Raw genomic sequence first — 26080 nt, 5'->3', positions numbered from 1 at the left:
AATTTTGAAAAAAGAGTATTTTGTTTCAAGTCTTTTTGTTGGTTGCTGTTTGTGCTTTTTATAGTTTGTCATTATTTCGAGATAAAACACTACTGTCCCAAATTAGATGAACGGTTAAGCGCTATCAAGCACGTGCAACAACGCTACATTTTGAATGTTTCCGTTCCAGGCCAGAAGCCTGTATTTTTTTTATTGTCGTTGGTGTCTATCATATGTGTCCTTTTTTGTGTGTATGATATTGTATTTTGATTTTGCTTAATCGAATGATGATTATCGAACATCGGTATACTACTGTTGTTTTTATTTAAAATCAGGCCGCTAATTTTCTTGTTTTGAATGTTTACATTGAAAAACATTTTGTCATTTAGAGCCATTATTTACTTACTTTCCGGCATGGGTTTTAACTTATTGTTGTAATTTGAGGGTGACCAACAGTTGCTTAAACCAACGTCATTTTGATCTGTGATGGATCGTTATTACATTAGCAACCATACAACATCTTCTTTTTGTATATAAGCAGTTAGACATTTCTTTTTATGATTTTAACAACGAATTTCCAATGCACCTGGTATCGCGCGGTATGAAGTTTTGTGATTTCCTTATCGTTTTATTACATGTAAAATGGTTCGTTTATTTACCATTTGATTACTAACTTTCCGTTTTGAATTTTCCCTGCAATCAGGTGTTTTTGTTATTTTACTTTTTATTCAATATTGATGTAAGAGTTTCAAACATCAGTAAACATCAGCGAGGTGGTTTTGAAAAAATAATTTGATGCTATCTTTTCTTGAGGTTAATACGTGGTTTGTTTTCAATATTCCGAAAGAAAACTAGGTATTTGATTATTCACCAATAATTATTGACATCAAACAATATCACCGTAACATGTAGGCGCAGGTGAATTATATATCTCCCAGTTGATGCGATATTCCACGGTTTGTATTCCTATCATGATTTCCTTGAACGAAGGTTGCTACTCGTAATGGAAATTTAAACAAAGAGTTCCAAGTGATGAAGTCAATATCATTTCTTCTTATTTCTTATTTGACCGTTACAAAAAAATCTGTTTCATAGATGACGACGTTCTAATTGTCGCCGCAACAATCCCGCTATCCTTTTCCCCGAATGTGAAGTAACGAATCAAACATCATTATGTCTGAAAGCTGTCGGTAATTGCGTATCATAAAGAGAAGTCTGAATACGAATGCAATTTGGCGTCGTCTCAATTTGATGTTTTTATGATAACAACAATATACCAATATGCACAAAAATAAAATAACAGTTATCAGATTAAGCAGAATTTAAATAACCTAGAATGCGTTGTATACAAAAGAATTACAACAATACGACAAGAAAGACATTTCGTCAAATCGAGCAGGTATATTTTCTATTGTTCCTTATCATTTAATTCAAGGAATCGATTAATCTATTCATATTTATATTTATATACATGTTTCTTGGTAATTATCATGTCAACTGATATAAAACACAGATCATTTGTAGTTGCTCGATAGTTATAGTTGTCTTATTGGTAGTCACATCTCCCTATTTTTAACAAATGGCTGACCATATCACAGAATTAAGAGCGAAATGTTTAGAACGAGGAGCCAGTGGTATACACGGAATAAGCAGGTAATTTAAAAGTCATGATTTTTTTTTACGCTTAACAGCACTTTTGGATTTAATTTTGAGTTGATATATCTGCTGCACGTCTTAGTTTAACATCTATGATGAAACTGATAACATAAACTTCACTCAAACTTTCGTACTACAGACGTACAGAATTTTACAATTGTGCTTTCCCTTTATTCTTTATAGTAAAGATGTGATTTTTTTCTTTTCATGGAAATAATTAGATCTCGTCAAATGCAACTTTTCAACCGTTCTGAAATAAAAACTCACGAAAACTTTTATAGCAACTGATAACAAAGTTTCATCGGACCTTGGTGTCATATTCATCCTTCGATATTCAATATTACGTTATCATGATAAGGTCTGTTGTCAGATATATACTACCTGTAGGTCAATTATATTTCGTGTATTGAATAATTGTAAGTTGTACATGTCCAGCAGTAAGCGTTCATATGACTTTGATCTTATTTTGATAGATCTTGAAAGTATTAAGGTTATGCGATATATATAGTAAAACGTGTATTGGTTAGAGGTATAGGGGAGGGTTGAGATCTCATAAACATGTTTAACCCCGCCGCATTTTTGCGCCTGTCCTAAGTAAGGAGCCTCTGGTCTTTGTTAGTCTTGTATTATTTTAATTTTAGTTTCTTGTGTACAATTTGGAAATTAGAATGGTGTTCATTATCCCTGAACTAGTATATAAAATTGAGAATGGAAATGGGGAATGTGCCAAAGAGACAACAACCCGACCATAGAAAAAAAACAACAGCAGAAGGTCACCAACAGGTCTTCAATGTAGCGAGAAATTCCCGCACCCGGAGGCGTTCTTTAACTGGCCCCTAAAGAAATATATACTAGTTCAGTGATAATGAACGCCATACTAATTTCCAAATTGTACACAAGAAACTAAAATTAAAATAATACAAGACTAACAAAGGCCAGAGGCTCCTGACTTGGGACAGGCGCAAAAATGCGGCGGGGTTAAACATGTTTGCGAGATCTCAACCCTCCCCCTATACCTCTAGCCAATGTACAAATGTAAACGCATAACAATACGCATATATATAAATATATTTGTTTAGGGGCCACCCGAAGGACGCCTCCGGGTGCGGGAATTTCTCGTTACATTGAAGACCTGTTGGTGACCTTCTACTGTTGTTTTTTCTATGGTCGGGTTGTTGTCTGTTTGACACATTCCCCATTTCCATTTTCAATTTTATTGTATCATTATTGTTTAGGGCAAGCTAAAGACCGCCTCAGAGGGTGGGATTTTTTCGCTGCGGCTGCGTTGTAGAACTGTTGATGGCCTTATGCTGTTTCTGCCTATTGGTCGGGTAATTGTTTCTTTGGCACATTACTCTTTTTATTCTCTATTCCATCTTAAAAACTTCCAACATCAAATTCAATTATGATTAATGAAGCAAACAAGATATATCAGCGCGTGCAATTGTATTATCTTACTTGTATTAATTTGTCTGATACGTGTAATATGCATAGATTTAAATACTTTGAAATAAGGATTATTTGAAAAAAATCTATTGAAAAAATGAACAAAGAAAATATTCATAAAATGTATACCTTTGCATTTTAATAAAGAAAGAATAATTGTCACTATACTTCTCAATAAATAGGTTATTCATTAATTTTCCTTTTAAATCTCGTTGTTTCCCACAAATGTCTACATCTATTGTCTATAGTCCTTTATTTTAAGAAAAAAATACCTATGTATGCTTGTACCTTGGAAACGGGTGCTTTGGAGAGTTGCCAGTTAATGCACAGATCATATGTATTTCATGCGAAAAATAGCTGACTAACTCATAAAATTAAAGGAAATTATTATGACGAATAGCCAGTGGTATACACCTGGACGTTAAAATTAAAATTTTCAGCATGCTCTATCTCAACAACACAAAAAAAATAGAAATTAAAGTTCGTAAATATGGTATACGTCTGAGGTTAGACCTATAACAATGATAACATCCTATTTGTTTCCAATTAAACATCAGCGTGTTGTGGATGCTTGCTTTGATATTTTTTTGGACAATAACTGTTGTTACCTTTGTTTTTGTCAAACCTTCTTCTGATTTTGTATGATATCATACGCAAAAGACAAAAAATCATAAAGCATCTTTAAAAATTGAAATATAGATAAATTCATACAGGGTTACAGCAGTTGTAAGTTAATTCAAATATCAGTTTGAATGTTATTTTTCACTTTCATTTAACATACATCTGATGTGTCTCTGAAGAGATTTATACAAATTTCTACCTTTTAAAAGAGGGGCGAAAGATACCAGAGGGACAGTCAAAACTCATATATCGAAAATAAACTGACAACGCCATGGCTAAAAATGAAAAAGACAAGCAGACAAACAATAGTACACATGACACAAAATAGAAAACTAAAGAATAAGCAACACAAACTTCACCAAAAACTAGGAGTGATCTCAGGTCCTCTAGAAGGGTAAGCAGATCCTGCTCCACATGTGGCACCGGTCGCGTTGCTTATGTTATAACAAATCCGGTAAATAGTCTAAGTTGGTAGGTCTCATGCATGAAAGGGAAGGGCATAATAGTAACAACGTAAGGAACATATCCGATATCATTTGCGAAACGGCAATTCCATAACGGTCAACCAACTCGTGATGGCGTCCGTAAAATTTACGAAGGGAGGATTTCAACTTCACCATTTGGAACTCTTGGTTTAATAGCTTCCTTTTAAACAGCAACCCTCTATCAAGGAAAAACAAGCACGGGAATATCGTATCAATTGGAAGATATATAACCCGTATGCAGGTGCTGCTAGAATTTCAACTTTTTTTTTGTAATTTTGCGTCACTGATGAGTCTTTTGTAGACGAAACACGCGTCTAGCGTACACAATTTTTATCATGGTATCTTTGATGAGTTTATGTCTAACCCTCGAACTTTGAACATAACTAAGTATTGATATATCTGTTTCAATAAAAAAAAATAAAAGTTCAATACAGTAGCATTTCACAAACGTTCTCGTTTCAAAAGGACACTAGCTACAAAATATTAAAAAAAATATATTGTTTTATGTTCAATCATTATAGAAAGTGAAATAGTGAAATAAAATATCGCTTTTAGCAGCCAGTTTGGTTCAATTTTGTGAAAATAAGCTAAGAAACATTGAAGATGAATTATTCACTTGCAAGTGAAAAAAAATCTATCTCATTCAATCCGTATTCATGTGAAATTCAAGTTAACCCCTTAGCTAGAGATGGATACCGCATACATTGTGCATGCTCAATTGTTGAAAGGAAAAGAATGCCCAGATTGAAAATGAAACAAAGGTAAATTATTTGACTGTCTGATTCGATCCACAAAAAAATTATTATTGTATATGTAAATACGATAATTAACATATATTTTTTATCTACAATATAAAATTAAACATACCTAGAAAATTTCTAATGCACGAGTCTATTATCTATTTATATCAATATTTATGTTTTTATCGCTTATATGGCAGCGGAGGTCAACTCGACAGTTAATGAGATGTCGTCTAGACTAAAATACTCACGAAACGAAGCTACGTATTTACGAGCCCATGTCCGGTATATTGTTCATTTAAAACTTTGAATAATTTGGATACATGTTTTACATTATTATAAAGCAAATATGAGAATTTGTGTCAAATCGGTTAACATGAATTTGACAGCTAGTTCCCCTTTAAACAGCTTAAACAATGTCAAGTTAGAGTTTGTTTTCCTAAAAAAAACAAAGGAGATGTGTTATGGTTGCCAATCTGAAAACTTGTCATCAAAGTTTAAATGTGTGCTTTTATAGGTCACGATAAGGCTTTCAGCAGTTAGAAAAACCAATACAAGATAGTCAACTTTTGAGCACGACTCAAGATTCAATCAGTACACATTCAACGGAATGACTGTATGATTAACAAACTGCGAAACGCATAATATTGTGCAATTCCAAAATATTGGTCAACAGTATCAACAAGATATAGGATCATGAATACTAATAACTGTACACATATATTTAGTTATGCATAATATAAAAAAAAATACAATGTAAATACCGACTAAAAACAAATATTTGATCTCTATTTATACCACTGTGGTTTTTTCTTTTCGTGTTAAATATATAGGTCCATAAAATATTCTATCGAATACAAGCCTTTAACTGTTCATGATTCTAAAATGCAAAGAGTTAAGCAAGACAGAAAAATATGAAATTCAAATAGATTAATTCTAAGTGAAAGGTGTTTGTAGGTAATACCGATATATGTTATGAACAGATAATACATGTTATCTTCAACTTGTTAGTGTTGCTTTATTATTTTAGTAGGTGGCTTACTTATATAGTGATTGCGCCTTAAATTCAAATGATATAAATAAAATGTATATACGCTCATTCTTTAACATATTTTTAGTATAACATTTTGACGAGTAATTATAAGAAACACTGCCGAACAGGGATCATTGTGCTGTATACAAAAAAATATTAACTGAAAGGTATCATAATATTGTTTAGAAATTTAATCAGGTTGTTCATATTTGTGTTGTCTGTGAAATACTTATAAAAGGAAAGTATATCTTGATAAAACGTAAGAATAAATTTCCTCTCTGTTTATTAATTCTCGTTAAAATCCTTCTTTTAATTTTGAAAGAATCCTAAATCCTGGTAAATGTTTTGCAGTAGTTTTAAGCCATGAAGCCGGAAATAACCATAGAAATTGCATATCCCGACTGCACACACCGAATTCGCCTTTTCAGAAACTAGAGGACTATGGATAACCTCATTGATCGTACACCAAAATGAAAATAACGTAATGTCACTGGTTGAATTTCAATTGTTTATGAAATTTTAAACCAATCACAACGTTCTTGTGTTCGCTTTTGAATATATTACGCAGAATGCATTAGATTCTGAAACGGCCACTTGGGAAAATTATGGACGGAGGGATAAAGTATCTAAGATTAATGGCTAATGCGAACTGAATTATCATCTCCTTTGGCTATTCAAGGAAGAATCAAAGAATCAAAGAACCTATGTGAGCACGTCTCCCACGATTGATGTAGCAGATAAAGAATCAATTAGTAATGATTGAGATTTTATAAATAATGTTCATACAGTAGTCCCTACTAATGTGTTACACTTTAGGATTATATACCTAACTTATCAAAACGGGTTTGAATATCTCTTACTCATACGATTAAGTCAAAATAAGGAGAATTTATAATAAGGGAACGTTTTGATCCCTTCAATTCTGAAATCAAATTATATAATAGATAATCATGTACTGTGCTCGACCCTGGATGAAGGTGAAACAGAATGACATAACTTGAATGAAGAAAGCTATATTTCATATAAAATTGAGAATGGAAATGGGGAATGTGTCAAAGAGACAACAACCCGACCAAATAAAAAAACAACAGTAGAGGGTCACCAACAGGTCTTCAATGTAGCAAGAAATTCCCGCACTTGGAGGCGTCCTTCAGCTGGCCCCTAAAGAAATATATACTAGTCCAGTGATAATGAACGCCATACTAATTTCCAAATTGTACACAAGAAACTAAGATTAAAATAATACAAGACTAACAAAGGCCAGAGGCTCCTGACTTGGGACAGGCGCAAAAATGCGGCGGGGTTAAACATGTTTGTGAGATCTCAACCCTCCCCCTATACCTCTAACAAATGTAGAAAAGTAAACGCATAACAATACGCACATTAAAATTCACTTCAAGTGAAGTCCGAGTCTGATGTAAGAAGATGTAACCAAAGAAAATAAACAAAATGACAATAATACATAAATAACAACAGACTACTAGCAGTTAACTGACATGCCAGCTCCAGACTTCAATTAAACTGACTGAAAGATTATGATTTCATCATATGAACATCAGGCACCATCCTTCCCGTTAGGGGTTTAGTATCATACCATCATAAAATATATGAGAAGAACATAACCTGTGTCATGCCAACAACTGTTTTTAGGATAAATGTGTTTAGTTCCGATGCAAAGACCTTATCAGTGACTCAATATTAACGCCAAAATATGCAATCTTTAATGATTGACAACAGTATCGTAATTATATCCCTTCTTAATAAGTCTATTCAAAGGTTTTGTAAGTTTCTGAGGTGAATACTGACACCTTTGTGCTTTATAAAGAATATTTCCATAAAAAATTGGATGTGAAATACCTGAACGTATTAGAAGTCTGCATGTTGAGCTATATTTACGAATGATGTCTTTATACCGATGATAAAATTTAGTAAATGTTTTGACTAGTTTGTGATATCGAAAACCCTGGTGTAATAATTTTTCAGTAGTACATAATAGGCGAGTGTAATATTTGAAAAAGACGTCTAGTTAAGGACTTTAATGCACCCACCTAACACACGGCTAATTTCTTTTTTAAATGAAAGAATAATGATTTAACTTTGATTTTTGCCCGGTCGTCACAAAATCGTACGGTGCAGTTTTTGTAAAATTGACGTTTATTTCAGAAATTAGTTGAAAATTGTAAAAATACGACATGTTTTTCAAGCAAAAGAAATTAGTCGTATCTCTTCTTTTAGACAGAATAATTAAGTGAATTCGATTCTTAAAATAATGAAAAACAATATTTACAACTATAACTCCGCATGCTTTTGCATTCCTTCTAAATATTTGACATTTTGTACGAAAATTTTCATAATCCTGACCTTTACGGATCTACAATTAAATTTTTTATTTAATGCTTTTGCAATCTATCCGTTTTAGAACACACCAAATCACTCATCAGTTATCGTTTTTTTCATTCAAGGTCAAGACTTTATCTCAACATTTCTTAAAATCACGTATTTCTGTAATTTTATGATGTTGGGTAACATCACTATCGTTTCCGGAATCCCTTATCTATTTCGTTATCGTTTTTTACTGAATATATTAGTCGATTTCCGTGTACTTATAGTGCTATTAGAGTATGATAAATCATATTTAAACGGTTCTATTTCTATCTTGAACTTCAGTGGAGCTTAAATATCTATAAAATCGTCCGAAAATAAGATCAAATCAAAGTAAAACATAGTTTTTGAGTTCTGTAGAATTCACCCATTTCTAAATAAGAAATCGTATCGGAAAATTGTAGAAAATCTTCCGAGTCGTGTCAAATTTTCACAGTCCAGTTCACAATGAAACCCTTCCTATGCTAAAGAGCAAAAACTATCCATTCATTGACACAGATGAAACTATGTAGTTAAACACTTAAATGAAGATACAGTTGTATTGCCGCAGTGGGAAAACGAAAAGATGAAGTTTACAGACTGGTCGATGAATATGAAAAAAATGAAAACATCCCATTTGAAAATACAAAATATCATAAGAGTTGCTATGAATATTTCAAAAGTAAGTACAACCTATCATCTTCTGTTTTGTCTGTACAAAGACTTTGTACTACATGTACCAATTCTACCGACCAGTCTCTTCTCGTATATCAACGAGGGCAGTAGATCTACAACTCATTCTGATTTGTCTGTTTGTATATTTTGCAAATGTATAAAGCCTATAAGCAGGTTACACAACTTCATAAGGTATCCTTTGAGTAGCAAGCTCAAGTGTTAATACATATATCTCCTACAATATATATAAAAAGAAGATTTGGTATGATTGCCAATGAGACAACTCAGTATCCACAAAAGACCAAAATGACACAAACATTAACAACTATAGGTCACCGTACGGCCTTCAACAATGAGCAAAGCCCATACCGCATAGTCAGCTATAAAAGGTCCCGATAAGACAATGTAAAACAATTCAAACGAGAAAACTAACGGCCTTATTTATGTAAAAAAAATGAACGAAAAACAAATATGTAACACATAAACAAACGACAACCACTGAATTACAGGCTCCTGACTTGGGACAGGCACATACATAGATAATGTGGCGGGGTTAAACATGTTAGCAGGATCCCAACCCTCCCCCTAACCTGGGACAGTGGTATAACAGTACAACCTAAGAACGAACTATAAAAATCAGTTGAAAAAGGCTTAACTCATCAGATGGAAAAAAATACAAGTGGACGTAATGATCTGATTTACAAAATAACTCATGATAATTTTACTATTAAATCTGTATACCATCGAGCGTGCATCGCTAAATATTTGCTACAAAATTTGAAGTCAGAAAGTAAAGAGCTATTTTATTCTGAACATAAAACAGCTTTTACTAACATTTCGACGATTAAAGATGACGTGCCTGTACACAAGGAAGTATTCTGGTTAACAACTTTAATTACTTAATTTATGCCCGAGGATCGCCGCCGAGAAAACTAAATAACATATTATGAGCTTCAACAAATACTAAAAATGTATGGTCAATTTATAGTTACAATGTACATGTATAAAGCCTCAACAAGGCCAAGGTACATCCAATATTGTATACAGTAGCTCTAAAATTTTGTCTTATTCTTTTTAACTCTTTTTCATTTAGATTTATCATTACAAATGCACCGTATTTGTGGACACACCTTTGATTAACAATTTAACAAGTTTGACTGATCAACAGATAAGAAAAATTGAAAATGGGGCATACATTCTACATGGCATTATTTTTCTTCTGGTGGTCAAAATTTTATCCAAGACAATGTCGACCACATAAGTCAACTACAGAAACAATAAAAGTTCTCCGTATGACTTTGGTTGGTTAAAAGGCAACATCGGTCTGGTATGATGTTATCCAACTTTCTACAAGATTTGAACTGTTCACGTAGGAGGAGGGTTGAGATTGCAAAAACATGCTTAACCCCGCCGCAATTTTGCGTCTGTCCCAAATCAGGAGCCTCTGGCCTTTCTTATTTTTGTTTTAATTTGTTGAGTATATTTCGAAGCTTAGTATGACGTCCATTATCATTTCAAAACTAGTACACTTTTGTTTAGGGGCCAGCTGAAGAACGCCTCCGGGTTTGGGAGTTTCTTGCTGCATTGATGACCCATTGGTGGTCTTCTGCCGTTGTCTGCTTTTTGAACGGGTTGGTATCTCTTTGACAAATCCCTCATGTCCATTTCCAATTTTTAATTCAATCTGTATATAGTAGATCTTGTGTCCGCCTTGCGCAAAACCTCTGCTGTACTGGTATATGCCCGTGCCAAGCAAGTTGTCTCTGTATGGATATTTTGACCGATAAGAATGATGAGATTACAAGTTAAAATGAAGCTATAATATTCCGATATCGCAATATTTTGACACCTAAATGGTCCTACATCCCATTGGTCCGACGTTTCGATCATTTAGGTTATACGCTAACGGGATTTTAACATAAGAAAGCCAAATAAAAGGTTCAATATTAGGATAACCATTTCCTCCGTTTGAAGCGGTGAAACAAGATATAAAAAAGTAATACGTAGTGCCAAAGTAGCCGAAGGTCATCACTAGCGTAATTTAAAATAAGTACAAACTCCTTTGTCAAGTGTTGTTTGATTAATAAGATATCTGAATCTACACGGCGGCCGACTAAAGTAAAATCAAACACAGTTTAACGTACAATGAGTGGTCATATTTTCCTTGTGATGTTTTATATTAAAATTGTCAATTTGTTGATATAAATATACTAGTAGCACTTTACTCATTTTAGTAATGTTAGTTAGTACTCTTATCATATCTGATTTAGTGATGTAAATGAAATTGCGGTATGATCCAGACTCAACATATTGCACTACAATAATAAAAAAAAATCGCCCTATGGTTGTCTGATCTTGAAGCGGTTGGTAGGCTTTCAAACTAACAGGAGACCATACGCTTCCTCAATTTTAATGTACAGCTCATCATGGGACTTTCTAAACAATTAAAAATACGTCATATGTTATATTTTCCCCTTGCTTCAAATATTTTGTTTCGGATTTTTTATATCAAATTTGCAGATATATGTTTGTAAAAACGTGCAATCAAATTATATGGAGGTATTATAAGATTTAGATAATGCAAGGGCGACTACAGATACATTTGTGTGACTTAATGGTTGATTTTCAAAGACTCCGAGAGAAAACGTTACGTAACATGCGGTACCGTTAAAATCAACAAAAAATAAATAATACTACGATAGAAATATATTTTCCCAACAGTAATACGGCATTCCTATAAAATTGTTTCATTTTTGTATTTGTTTTGACTCGATTTTTCTACTGGAAGTATCCGTGAATTGAAATTGCACCCATAACCTTTGACCTCGATTTAAAAAAAAATGCACCATAATTTCTTTTGACGACCGGGATATTTAGAAAGTACACATTTTTAGCCTTCCAGTGGTATATAATTTAGCCGTGTGTTAGGTAGGTGCATTAAAAATGTGAATTTGGCTCTCATATCACTCGCCTATAAATTTCTCTCGTTAAAATCTAAAACATTGTTACATACACGAGCGAATCGTACAAGTTGAGATATATAAACACCGTAAGATGGTGACAAGGGAACGTCACCATCTAAAAACGGATAATTAACGATAGGAAATGAAAAATCATCCCTTTTATCATAAATTTTAGTATTCAGCTTTCCATTAGTGATATCGATATCAAGATCGAGAAAAGGGCAGTGGTCATTGTTAGTATTAGCTTTATTTAAAGTAAGTTCAACAGGATAAATTTCATTAATATACATACTGAAGTCGTCATTATTGAGAGCCAAAATATCATCCAAATATCTAAAAGTTATTAAATTTGTTTATCAGATGTTGTTTCGATGGGTCTTTGCTTATTTTTGTCATAAATTGTAACTCATAACAATACAAAAACAGGTCCGCAATAAGTGGTGCACAGTTAGTCCCCATTGGAATTCCGATAATCTGACGATATACGGAATCCCCAAAGCGAACAAAAATGTTATCTAGTAAAAATTCATGGGCATATATAGTATCAAAGCATGTCCAATTAACATAGTTTTTTTGTTTATTGCTACTAAAAAAATACCTAAAAGAGTTTGAACATATATATTCACATTCTGATTTTTTGAATGCCCATTTAATAAGGTGTGTGAATTTTTTCTTAATGAGAATGTGAGGCAATGTGGTATACAGGGTAGAAAAATCAAAACTTTAAACAGATTCAAAATCACCAATATAAGCATGCAATTTATCAAGTACTTCCAACGAGTTCGTGACACTCCAAAAGTAATTTATTCCACTATTTTCGAAGGCCTTATTTGAACAATTTATAGTTTTCATGTGGTCTAAGGCATTGAACACAGGGCATGCGGTGTTGCCTTGATTATTACAGAAGAAAATTCCGCTGACTAAGATAAACAAAATTTGATTTCTCTAATTTGTAGATATAACGTTGTTGGGTTAAGGTTTAGTTTTCTAGTCTTTTGTTTTCGGTGTTGATTTGTATACTGTTGTTTACCTTTCGGCGGTTTTTATACCTTTTGTTACCTATTATTCGTGTGTTTCTCTGTCCTATATTTTCTCCCATTTATTTGTATTGTAGCCCTGTCATGTCATGTTGTAATTTTAATGTTATATTTAACATTTCCATTAAAGCGGGAGGTTTGGCATGCCACAAAACCAGGTTCAACCCACCATGTTTTTCTTAAAATGTCCTGTATTGAGTCAGGAAATTATTATATTATAGTTCGTTTCTGTGTGTGTTGCACTATAATGTTGTGTTTCTGTTGGGTCGTAGTTCTCTTACTTTTGATGCGTTTCCCTCAGTTTTAGTTTGTAACCCGGCTTTGATTTATTTCTCAATCGATTTATGAATTTCGAATAGCAGTATACTACTGTTGACTTTATTTATTTGATTTTTGCCAAGGCCACAAGCGTTGTAATTTGTTTCGACTTATAAGGTTGAATGTCTCTATGGTATCTTTCGTCTTTCTTCTTTAGACGAAGTATAAATAAATTGTGATGTTATCCCTGTCTAACTCAATGCCATTCTATAGATAGTGCCTATTGTTTAGTTGTCACATATTTAAACCTGCCAGGTGATCTTAAGCGACAAGAATTGACAAACGAATACAAAGGCCGAAGCTGTTTATACCCCTTTGTTGAATACAGGTATTTCATACATATCAAGCTTAACATATGCACATTTTAGTCGTCAAAACATTGAAAAAGTGCAGCCAATTTGATTTGATATTTGACTTAGATTATGGAACAGTATATCAATAACTTGTCTCCCTGCATATTAATTTTTTTCTAGAATTTTCCGAAATATGGACGTCGATCACAGTAATTGGCTAAGTCTTAAAGAATTCAGAGATGGCATAAAGGACTTTGGACTTAGCGTTCCCGAAAGTTCAGTAGAAGAGTTATTTAGCTACATTGACAAAGATGGCCAACATGGAATTCTATTTAATGAGTTCCTAGAAGCACTAAGGGTAACTATTATAAAGATAGAACTCACAATGAGTACGAAGGGTTCGTCTGTTTTTATAGATCATGTGGAATTTCAACATGCCTAAATTTCTTTAAACGCATGGAGAGATTTGCATTAAAGATAGATAGAAAGAAATCTGATGTAATGGTCAATAAGAAAAATGTTAGCCATAGACGAAAAATACGGATTCAAAATTTACAAAGCATCATCGTATGACCGTCGATGATAAACCCATATATAACATTAAGCTATAAAAGGCCCCAGCATGACAAAATAAAAAAAAAAAGAAATAAAAGAGAACTACAACGCCCTGCCATAGGCCAACAACAACATATAAATAACAAATAAAGCAAGGACGACCGAATTAGATGTCTTTTTCTATTTTGACGTAACAATTTATCATTATGAATTCGTGAATTCTATCAAAACAAAAAAGCAACTCATTGATTTATCCAACTTTTGAAAATACGGTTCTTTATTTTTACTTTTCTTACTTTTATTTTTTTTATTTTTTTTTTATTTTTAAATTTGTTTACATACCAGCCTCCCATGTCACAGACGAGGATCTCGATCATCAAAGAAGCATTTACCAAGTTTGACAAAACTGGTGACGGGGTAATTACTCTTGAAGATTTAAAGGGTGTTTACAGTGTTGAACATCACCCTAGATATATAAATGGAGAAATGACAGAGGACCAAATTCTCAGATCATTTCTTGATGTGTTTGACCAAGGAGTAAAAGATGGAACGGTAAAAAATAATTTTGCTTTTATTCTTATGTATTTTTCTCCCTAAAATTTCAATACTGGTTATTTCTGGGATAGATATAGGAAGATGTGGTATGAGTGCCAATTAGACAACTCTCCATCAAATTAAAATTTATAAAAGTAAATCATTATAGGTCAAAGTACGGCCTTGAACACAGAGCCTTGGCTTATTACAAACAGCAAGCTATAAAGGACCCCAAAAATTACAAGTGTAAAACCATTTAAACGCGAAAACCAACGGTCAAATATATATAAAAACGAGAAACGAGAAAGACGTATGAACTACATAAACAGACGACTGTACATCAGATTTCCGACTTAGTACAGATGCAAACATTTGCAGCGGGATTAAACCGTTTTAATGGTACCAAACCTTTTCCCTTTTCTGAAACAATAGTATAACATCACAACATAGAAAACACACTATAAAATATCAATTGGAAGGCTTAACTCAATCAAAAAACGCAAATTAACACCCAATGAACGAATTAATTTGATGTGCGATACCTGAATGCAAATACATAGTTAATAAAAACTATAAGGGATAAATACCTCTGTGAAATATTAAACACTTTTTAGAAAATCATCACTTTCGAAAAAAACTACGACTTATCCTACACAGGTAAATGAAAATAATTTTGTCGTTAAGGATACTTGAGTTTATTTACATTTATAAGAGCTACAAGTGTGGACACAGATGAGTGTGGATAGTATGTATGGATGTTTGACAGTGTCTTATGACAAAATGAGTTCTATGTTTTTTCTATATGGTGTTATTAACTATGTTGCACGATGACAACCAAATCTGAGCATTATGAGTGTTATTTATTAAATTTTTTTATGCCCCCACCTACAATAGTAGATAGGCATTATGTTTTCTGGTCTGTGGGTCCGTTCGTTCGTTTGTCCCGCTTTAGGTTAAAGTTTTTGGTCAAGGTAGTTTTTGATGAAGCTGAAGTCCAATCAACTCGAAACTTAGTACACATGTTCATTATGATATGATCTTTCTAATTTTAAAGCCAAATTAGACTTTTGACCCCAATTTCACGGTCCATTGAACATAGAAAATGGAAGTGTGAGTTTCAGGTTAAAGTTTTTGGTCAAAGTAGTTTTTGATGAAGCTGAATTCCAATCAACTTGAAACTTACTACACTTGTTGCATATGATATGATCTTTCTAATTTCAAAACTCATAACTGCTCCAAAAGTAATCTGATAGAATTTCAAGCATTTTAAGCCAATATTATCAACATCTACTAATGAGTCTTAATATGTCTACATATCTAAAAAGTCATAGTATTCAAAAGGTAATGCAAAATTATTCCTTTTCATTTTTTTTTTGGTTATATGGATACACATTTGAGTGATACATGTACCAATACAATATTTGTTGTGGTATGAAAGTGCAGTAATTAGCATTTACTGTAACTATGTTAATTCACACAAATTGAAAAATAAACAAATGAATGGACCAGATGCTCCACAGAGCCCAGCTTTATACGACTGCAGAGGTCGAAGCCTGAACAGTTGGGGCTAGTATTGACACAACATTCAAGCTGGAAACAGCTCTGAGTTTGAATTGTGATTAAATAGATGACACAGCTTAGGTTTCTGACACAGAATGAATGTGGTCTAATGAACTTAAATATTTGTTTTGCTTTTGTGTTAGGAGCAATTCACTATGCTGCTGAATATTAATCCTTTCAAACAAAAATATCTAAAGAAATTTTCTTTTTAATTTCTGAAATGAGAAACATTTAGAGGAGACAAACTTCAGTTAAGAGATCAGAAACTAAAAAAATGTATAATTTTTCCATTTGTAAAAGGGCATACCCTAGAAAGTGCTTGCAATCACTGAATGGTTATTAATGACTGCTTTAATTTATCAGTTGGTAATAAAGTGAATATTGCATTGTATATTGTATAATTGATTTAAGTTGACTGAACAAAGAAAGATAACTCCAATTTTCAAAGAAGATTTCATAAAGCATTGGTATTAGGTAATTCAAGAACCATTCTGGACAAACTCCAAATAAGGGTCTTGAATTTACAAAAATGTTTGTTTTTGGTCCGTAATTATTAGACTGTTTGTCCCATAACCCACACAATATATCCGAACCTTCTACTTATGGTATTAAACATTGTGGTACAATTTCAGAACAATTGAAATACTTATACACAACTTTTTAAACCGACACTAGATTAAAGCTTGTTTTGGGCACCTTTGTACCCCTTATTCCTAAACCTTATGGACCATAACCCCCAAAATCAATCCCAAGCTTCCTTTTGTGGTTATAAACGTTGTGTTATAATTTTGTTGATTTCTGTTGACTTATAATAAAGTTATTATCCAGAAACCATCTTTCGGACAGGATACCAATTTACGACCCCAAATTTTTTGTGGTTGTATAAAAATGTTGAACATGTGCAATGAAGTATAGTTTTAGAAATCGATTAGGGAGCTACCATTTGATTTTTATGGGGGGGGGGGGGGGGGGGGGCTAGGATGAAAAATTTTCTCCTGCCTTTTTTTTTAGTTGTAATCTCTGTCTTGCCTTTTTATTTTTCAGTCTATTCGGTCCTGCCTCTTTTTTTCTTAGCTTATCCTGACTTTTTTACAACAATTGTCATCCTGCCTTTTTTTTTTTGCCAAGTTACTCATCCTGCCTTTTTTTTTTACTCAAAATCCTGTCCTGCCTTTTTTTTCAAATTTCATCCTAGCTCCCCCCATAAAAATCAAATGGTAGCTCCCTTAGACTGGATAGGCCTTATAATTTTTTTCCCTCCTAATTGAAGGACCGTTTACACTCAGGGCCGAGTCATCAGCAGGCAATACAGATGTATTAAAACAACCTAGCATCATATTGCTAGTAGTGGGAGTAGCATTGTCCGGTAAATTTGTTCCCACTTTTTTTTATAAAATGTATGGTTCAAATCAAAATAGAATGCTTTTATCTCCTGAATACTTACATTGTACATAGAGATGATACTACTTTGACAAATCCTTGTCCATTAGAGTTGTCTGTCAAATCTTAATTTCACAAAGAATGAATTGCATAACAATGAACTGAGCTCAAAGCAAAGTACTTTAATAATACACTTAGACAAAGAGCTAAATCCAGTGATATACTTTGTACTACAGGTCCTTCATGACCATCCATCCACCCAAACCATATCTCAATAACATTCCATACTACATGATTGGATTCAGAAGTCCTGAAAAAGACATGACTTTTTTTATCTTGTTTTAAGTATATATGCACAGGTTAAACCTTTATTGTGGATATAATCATTCAGTATCTAGCAACTATCAATTTGCTTCATGCACATATTGATATAGGTTGATTGCTCCTCTGTTGGAAATTAGAACACACCTCCATCTAATTTTAGTCAACTGACGAAGAAAAATTCAAAACTATATAACATGTTATCTAAGACTTGTCAGTGTCTATTTCCTTTGCCACTGAATAAGATTCCATATTTACAACCAATGAAAATCAAATATCCCTCTAATAGACTTAGCATTGAAATCGTTTTCTAAAATGGTAGTTATGTGGAACCTAGAACTAAAAAAATTGAAACAATATATCTTAAATATTTCAAATGCATGTACATTTAATAATTCTCCAAAATTCACTTTATTTTTCCTTTTTTGGTTTTCTGTTGGAGACTGTATATTGACCTCTATGTAGCCTTTTCAACTTATAAAAGGGGGGATACATTTCCATAGAATTAAACTTTTCTGAAAGAATTGATTCCATTTATTTTCAATAAACAATAAATATTGAAGTCTATAACAGGCATCTAGGAACAGGCTCAACATTATTTCTAAACATGTATTAATATATACCAAAATGTGGACAAACCTACATTAAATATTCTACTTCAACGACTTTAATTAGTGGAGTAGATCAAATTAAAAAGTCACAATGGTTAAAAACTCCAATGGCAGTCTTTCCTGCTAAAATCTTGATGTGTAGAATGTGATATACCATTTTTGGGTCTATATACTGTCCTTTAAATTTAGGTCATTTTGACACGGCAAAATATGAAAAAAAATGTAAACTATGGTCTGGAAAGCACACAGTTTGTGATATTTTAAGGTATCTTTACTAAGAAAACCTGCAAATCTCAGTGGCAGATCCAGAACTTTTCAAAAAGGTGTGGGGGCTCTGATGGACCAGAGGGTTGCCCACTCCCATCAAGCTTCAATGATTTCTTACATATATGTCATAAGCTAAATTTCCCCCACCCCCTTGGTCTGTCTATGCATCTGTTTATCGTTCTGCGAAATAGTACTAATACTAATTTTTCCCCTCTGTTACCTGGCCCTAGACAGTTGCTTACCTTTGTAAACATTTTATAATTATAGTCAGGTATATATTGATTGAGAGTAACTTACATAGTAGTTAATGGGACTCTTTTTCACACGGTTCTGTGAAATATAATACGGCAAATATATACCCGTACATACTATCCGCATAACACAGAAATCTGATAGATTTTCACTCCTCTGGGAAAAATCAACCTGTGAAATGAAATACCATGCCTGGAAAAAAATTACCGGGACAAATTATCCTCAGGATAAAATATCACAGAGGACGAAATAAACCGTTACATTACATGAGAAGCCGGTTTGGTTATAAATAATTATGTCACGTGAAGGCGCACTGACGTCACAATTTGCATTAATTTTGCAATACACTACAGTTCACTCATACAGAACCCATTATCATGCAAACATGCAACGTGAATGTGATTGGTTATCAAATAATACAGAATTTATGCACGTACAGTTAATATAGAAGAAATTAGTTCATCAAATGTGAGTTCGTGATCTTGTGGTTAAGACCGATGGCTACAGTGCTGAAAGTCCTGAGTTAGATTCTCACTTGGGGTGCTAAAAATATCAGTACATCAGAAGGGTAATTTTCACCCTCTCACACACATCTTTGTTAATGTTCCGGGATTGTTGAAAACTTGCATATTCATCAATATTTGATTTTGTGGTTTTAACAATCCAGACAGACAAATAGCAATAAGGTGTTTAGGAAAACATGACCTAAAACCTCCTTCATATATGACAAAAATACATGGGAACTCATATTGAATGGTCAAATGTGTTCAATATGAAAATTGAAATTAAGATGGTAAAATCAAATATTAGCCGTTACTGTAAATGGACTTAAAGTATGACTTTTCAGCAAATTTAAAGGGAAATGACACGGAAGGGGCCAAATAGTGTTCAAGGGGAGCAAATGCTATTTAAATTAGTATGCAGGTTTTAAATATAGAGGGAAGTTGAGTCATCTTTTTGGGTGAAGTTAAATACTGACTAGTGTGTGGTCATCATTGGGTCTAAGCGTGACCAATATTGACAATTTTTCGCAAGCGTGAAACGTGAAAGTCAAATTATTGTGTCATGAAAACGGGAAATGAGGTCTGTCGTGAAAACGGGAAATGGGGTTCTGCAGGACCCCGGAAATGACAAAAAAATGAAAATTGCTCATGTACATAGTGTAAGCGGGATATGGGAATCTGACAAAACAGTAAGTGGGATCTGGGATCAGAACACCCCCCCCCCCCAATGAGACCCCCTTATGTAGATTTACCTTCTAATTCTATATAAAAAAAAACACAACTAAGAACTACATTTAATTCACTTTGACTACTGATATGCAAACCTAGAAATATTTCATAAAATAGTGATTGAAAGATTCATAACACTTTGAAAGGATAATTCAGACACGTGTTACGCGGGGAGCATGTTTTAAATTTGTTTACAAATAATAATGTCACGTGATCGCGCACTGACCTCAAGTTGCATCGCCCTTACAATTCACTAATACATGACCATTTTCATGCAAACATGCAACGTGGATGTGATTGGTTATCATATAATACAGAAATAATGCATGCACAGTTTAAGAAGAAATTAGTTCAATAAATCGATGCGATTTTCACTTTTGACACGAATAGGTCGGGTTGACATTACTGTCATCGGAGATAATATTGAGATAAATGGGATAAAACGGACCGTCAAAAAGGTCTAGAGGAGCACATCAGTAGAACCTTAACATTAATAAGTAATACTTACCAAAATTTCTCTAATTAAAAAGAACTATATAACTGAAATTTCACAAAGATAACGGTAAACATTTTGTTGATGGTGATGATGCTATTATCGATCCGTTGAATTCAGGGTCAACGGAATTTTTTGCGTTGCGTTTAAATCATTGAGGCCATCTATTTTTGTTGCGGGTTCCACATATATAAATCGGAATTAAAGAAAAAATGGAATGTTGTTAGCAGAATCAAAACAGAAATGATGAACATTGCAACATTTTCAGCAAAATATAAATAGGATGGAGGATCTGTGTATTCACATTATTTGTAAAACTCTCCTTATTCATGTGAAGCGTGTGCTTTACATCGAGGCTTGCTATGCTTATCATTGACGCCACAGTACTTCAACCAATCAGACAATGTTTATTTTGGGCATTTGACTTTTTTTAACTCAGATTTTGGAATATTTTAATCGAAATTATAGAAAAATGGAATGTTGTTAGTACATATAAAATAGAAAATGATGAATACTTTTAGCTAAAGATAATTTGGATGGGGGTTCTGTGTATTCACATTATTTGCACAACTCTCCTTACTGATGCCATATTTTGGAATTTCCGTGACCTAAATGGTTCGCGAAAATTAATATTTTTATATATAGTATAGTAACTACTGGTCCTTCTCAAGTCATAGCTTCTTAGAAGTGTTTTTGATACGAATTGTGCCACTTACTTTTTTCCATAATTCAATATAAGACATAATAACAAAGATTGGCACTGCTTATCTAGATTTACAAATGTAATAATAATGTATAAACACAACATTCAAATAAAGTATTTGATGGAAATGAAAAAATAAACAATCAAATTATCATTATAAATCCGGTCCGTTTTCTTACATAAGGTCCCATCAGATTATTTTTGGGGCAAATTACAGTGGTGTTATCGAGCGAAATTGTAATAAGATAGGTATGATTAATTTCGTTCTTATCGATGGGTCGAGATTTATTAATGAAATATAATTGAGCATTTGCTACATAATTGAAATTGTATATATTTGATTTTTTCGGTATAATTTGAACTGCATCTATTTGCACCCACTAAGTTAGTTTTGATTTGGACTATTTATATTATCTATTCTGTTAAATATAAATACTCCAATCGTATAGTGTTAACAGAACCCCAAAGTAAACAAATGAACTGATATATTTTAAATATCAATTAACATTTTAACTCTTTTCGAGTTGGCCTTCAGTGATAGATAAATTCACAAGGAACTGGCCATTAGTCTGTTCTCTGGATTTAGATATTAGGATTATGTCTTCCCAGATAGTGATGATTTATATTTTGATTTTTGTGTTTTTATTCGGTTTGATCAGATCCTCAAAGTTTATATTATTTTTTGGATTTTTTTTCTTTAAATCTCAATAAATATACAGAAACAATGATATTATTTTGTAAATTGGAGAACTTGAAAGAATGATTTTTCTCTCTCCAAAAATGTATAAATTTCGACCTCTTTAGCTTTTCACGGAAATCATGATGGTATAGGTTAAAAAACATATCTTTAAATGGTTACAATTAAGATTTCTTGTGAACATACATGTTTTTAGCCATCGGATCTAAATTGTATTGTATGCCCTTAATTGTGGAAATGGGCATCTGGTACAGTAAAATTATTACCTTTTATAAAGTTGTTACCTTGAAAACTTTTAACTCAGCATACAACCATAATGGAATAGTAATTTATTATTAGTATTATGTAATAATATCGAAGAAAATCTAAAATCAAGGAATTTAGCTCCCTAACGCATAGACTTAATTCATTTCCTGCCTTTGCTGTACGTTTGGTCTTATCATGTTTTGATCAGCTCATAAAGGCTTATAATTTTTTATGAGGTTTTTTTTTATAATCAAATAATTTGACCGCGATTAACATTGAGGAGATATTTATTTCCGAAAGCGCATTTAGTTCATGAGTAAAAAAATTTATTTTATTTTCAAGTGTAAAAAATGGATGGATTGAATTTGGCCTAAGAAGGACGGCAATAAAACCGTTTTCCTTTAAAAACGAATTTGAGTACAAAGGCAAAGAGCTGAAATACCTTTCTGTGGTCTAGGATAGAATTCTCTTCACATGTCAGTACATTGATAATACATAGAAAATATGAGCTTCAATGTATTTATAGAATTTTGATAATAATTAAAGCATAATTTTTATAGTGCATTGTTTGACTTCATGTTTTTATAACTTAGGTGACCGAGGAAGAATTTACAAACTACTACAGTGGAGTAGGAGCAAATATAGATACAGATGAAGATTTTGTAAAAATGATGAAAACTGCATGGAATATATAGCAAAACTAGAAATATTAATTAACTATTTTTAACTAACAATATCTGGGATTTGTTACAACTACCACTTTGAATCATATAATCACATGGTTTTATTTGTAAAACAACGGTTAGATTTAAAATATGTATATCCCCCTTTCCCGAGAAGAAGTATATGCGAATCTTTCGGTTTGTTTGTCTGTCGTAGATTACCAAATAAATGGTATATTGTGTAATTATGTATTGAGTATGAAAAGTTAAGTTTTATCTTAAGTCGGTAAACTTTGTGACATAGATTCTTATATTGGTTAACTAGCATATCTTTTTTGCACAATGAATTTACAAAACTTTGTACTGGCGTATGCATAACTACAATAGGTGTCAAAGATGATCATAAGTTAGTTAGAAATGTCTTTTTGTAATGCCAAATTCGAAAATATTACGGAATGAATCGTGTATGTCAATATAAACGGCACTACGTTTTCTGCACCAGATGCGCATTTCCACAATCAATGTCTTGTCAGTAATGCTCGAGGCCAAAATATTTGGAAATCCAAAGCTTATTAAAAGGATGAAGAGATTATAAATGACGAATAAAAAATTATTGTGGTATCCTTTAATTAACATGTTATTTTATGACTTAGTTATTCTACCAAATGTAGGTATCCTGGTTGTTTTTTTCTATTAATTTTTCAACAGATTCATTTTTTGTGTACACTGTATATCATGGTGTAGATTGAAACAGATTTTGTAAAGAAAATGTTAGTTCTAAAGATTATTATTTAGATAATATCTTAATTATGTACATTAAACTCATCAAAGATGTCAGAATGTTCAAATATTTAGTGTTTATTGCTTAAAAAAGGGACGAAAGATACCAAAGTTACAGTCAAACTCATAAATTGAAAATAAACTGACAACGCCTTGGCCTAAAATATTTTAAAAAAACCAGACAACAATAGCACACACAACAAAGAAAACTGAAGAATAAGCAACACGAACCCCATAAAAAAATAGGGGTGATCTCAGGTGCTCCGGAAGGGTAAGAAGATCCTGCTACAACCGGGCACCCGTCGTGTTGCTTATGTTATAACAAATCCGGTAAATAGTCTAATTCGGTAGGTAACATTCATGAAAGGGAAGGAGATTGTAGTTTCGACGTTAGGAACATATCCGATATCATTTGTGAAACGGTTATTCCATATCGGTCAACCAACTCGTTATGGCGTCCGTAAAATTTACGAAGGGATGATTTCAACTTCACCAATTGGAACTCTTGGTTTGATAGCTTCCTTGTGAGCATCAACTCTCTATCAAGAAAATCATGATAGGAAATGCAAGCAAAGAATATCGTATCAATAAGAAGATGTATACACCTTATGCAGGTGCTGCGGGAATGTTGCTACTTAGAAATGGAAAGTTCACAATTGGAAAGCTGAACTCATCTCTTTTGTCGTAAAGTTTTGTTTTCAATCGACCCTTATTTTCAATTTCTAGATGTAAGTCAAGATATGAGGCCTACTTAACTGTATCTGTTGTATCCTTTATCTCTAGTTCGATAGGATAGATGCGTTCATCATAGTCATAAAATTTTGTATTATTTAGTGAGAGAACATCATATATATATAGCGGAACGTAAAGTTAAATGATATATTTTTCCTAAGAAGTTCTTGTATGAAGTCAGCCTCATAATAATAAAGAATAAGTCGGCAAGAAGTGGGCCACAATTGGTTCCCATTGAAATTCCGATTATTTTAATTATTTATTGAAAGAACGTCATATATATATCGGAAAGTAGAGTTAAAAGATTTTGGTAACTTCTTATCTTTCTTTCTAAGAAGTTCATGTATGACGTTGGCCTCATAATAATAAAGAAACAAGTTGGCAAGAAGAGGGGCGCAATTGGTTCCCATTGGAATGCCGACAGTCTTTTTTGCTTTTATAACACAAATAGATAATTTTGTTATAATTTGGGAATTGAAATTATTTCAACATCCCGTTTTCAATGAAACCGGGATAATTGTCCTTTTTCCCCTTTATTCATTTCATAGGAGGACGGTTTTGAAAGCTTCTTTTTTTCTTCTAATGAACAAAATTGCATCTTTTTTTATACGGTTTGTATGAAGAAAAAAACTTGTATGATCCAGTTACTATCTTTTGATGAGGTTGATACGTGGTTGTGTTTTATATTCCGGGAAAAAACTAGTTTCTCAAAAACAATCATTTACCAAAACCAATTGACATCAATCATCATCATCATCATTTCCATACAAGTAAGCCCACGTGAATAAAATATCACCCAGTTGATACGATATTATACATTTACATGTATCTCTTAATGTTCCAGAGTTATTTGTAAAACCAAAAATTAGAGAATAAGTTTCCGTTGATTTGCGAGTCAAAAGATTACATAGAAACCCTTACTATATTCGATATGACCATTTGAAAAACACCTGTACCAGTCAAATTGCCAATCTTTGTCGTTATCTAAATAGGTTCATTAACCTAGAAACCAGATATTTTAAATACTATAATAGACATCATCATTTGGATTGGAAGAACGGTTGAAATAAAAACCAGTACATTATATAAAACTCAGTTGAACTCTTTTTTTGTATGGAAAGCACGAACTATAACTGGTACAAATTGTACTTTTAAACAATAATGTCGAGCACTCAAAGGTATATAACTTGTGTCTATTGTTATTTTGTTTATTATTTGTGTATTCAATACCAATCAGATAAGTCGATGCCATTGCCAATTGATTAAAAAAAATCATGAGCCATTGTCTCATGTAAAAGAGGGACGAAAGTTACCAAAGGGACAGTCAAACTCATAAATCTAAAACAAACTGACAACGCCATGGCTAAAAATGAAAAAGACAAACAGAAAAACAATAGTACACATGACACAACATAGAAAACTAAAGAATAAACAACACGAACCCCATT

General features: G+C 32.8%; 1 protein-coding gene across 1 annotated transcript; it reads left to right on the top strand.

Annotated features, from left to right (window-relative positions):
- Positions 1–1489: 1489 nt before the first annotated feature.
- LOC139516833 (calcyphosin-like protein) lies at positions 1490–23891 on the top strand. The gene is made up of 4 exons (XM_071307162.1): positions 1490–1632; positions 13788–13965; positions 14508–14714; positions 23052–23891. The coding sequence occupies exons 1-4, from the start codon at positions 1559–1561 to the stop codon at positions 23151–23153; spliced, it is 561 nt and encodes a 186-aa protein (XP_071163263.1). The 5' UTR covers positions 1490–1558; the 3' UTR covers positions 23154–23891.
- The last annotated feature ends 2189 nt before the right edge of the window (positions 23892–26080 follow it).

This window comes from Mytilus edulis, chromosome 3 (genome assembly GCF_963676685.1).
Source record: "Mytilus edulis chromosome 3, xbMytEdul2.2, whole genome shotgun sequence".
Classification (NCBI taxonomy): domain Eukaryota; kingdom Metazoa; phylum Mollusca; class Bivalvia; order Mytilida; family Mytilidae; genus Mytilus; species Mytilus edulis.
This window is presented reverse-complemented; position numbering and strand designations above follow the sequence as displayed.

Coding starts and splice junctions, on each gene's coding strand:
- LOC139516833 (XM_071307162.1), top strand. CDS start 1,559: ATGGCTGACCATATCACAGAATTAAGAGCGAAATGTTTAGAACGAGGA. Junction 1,633..13,787: donor GGTATACACGGAATAAGCAG/GTAATTTAAAAG, acceptor ATTTTTTTCTAG/AATTTTCCGAAATATGGACG. Junction 13,966..14,507: donor AGTTCCTAGAAGCACTAAGG/GTAACTATTATA, acceptor TTTACATACCAG/CCTCCCATGTCACAGACGAG.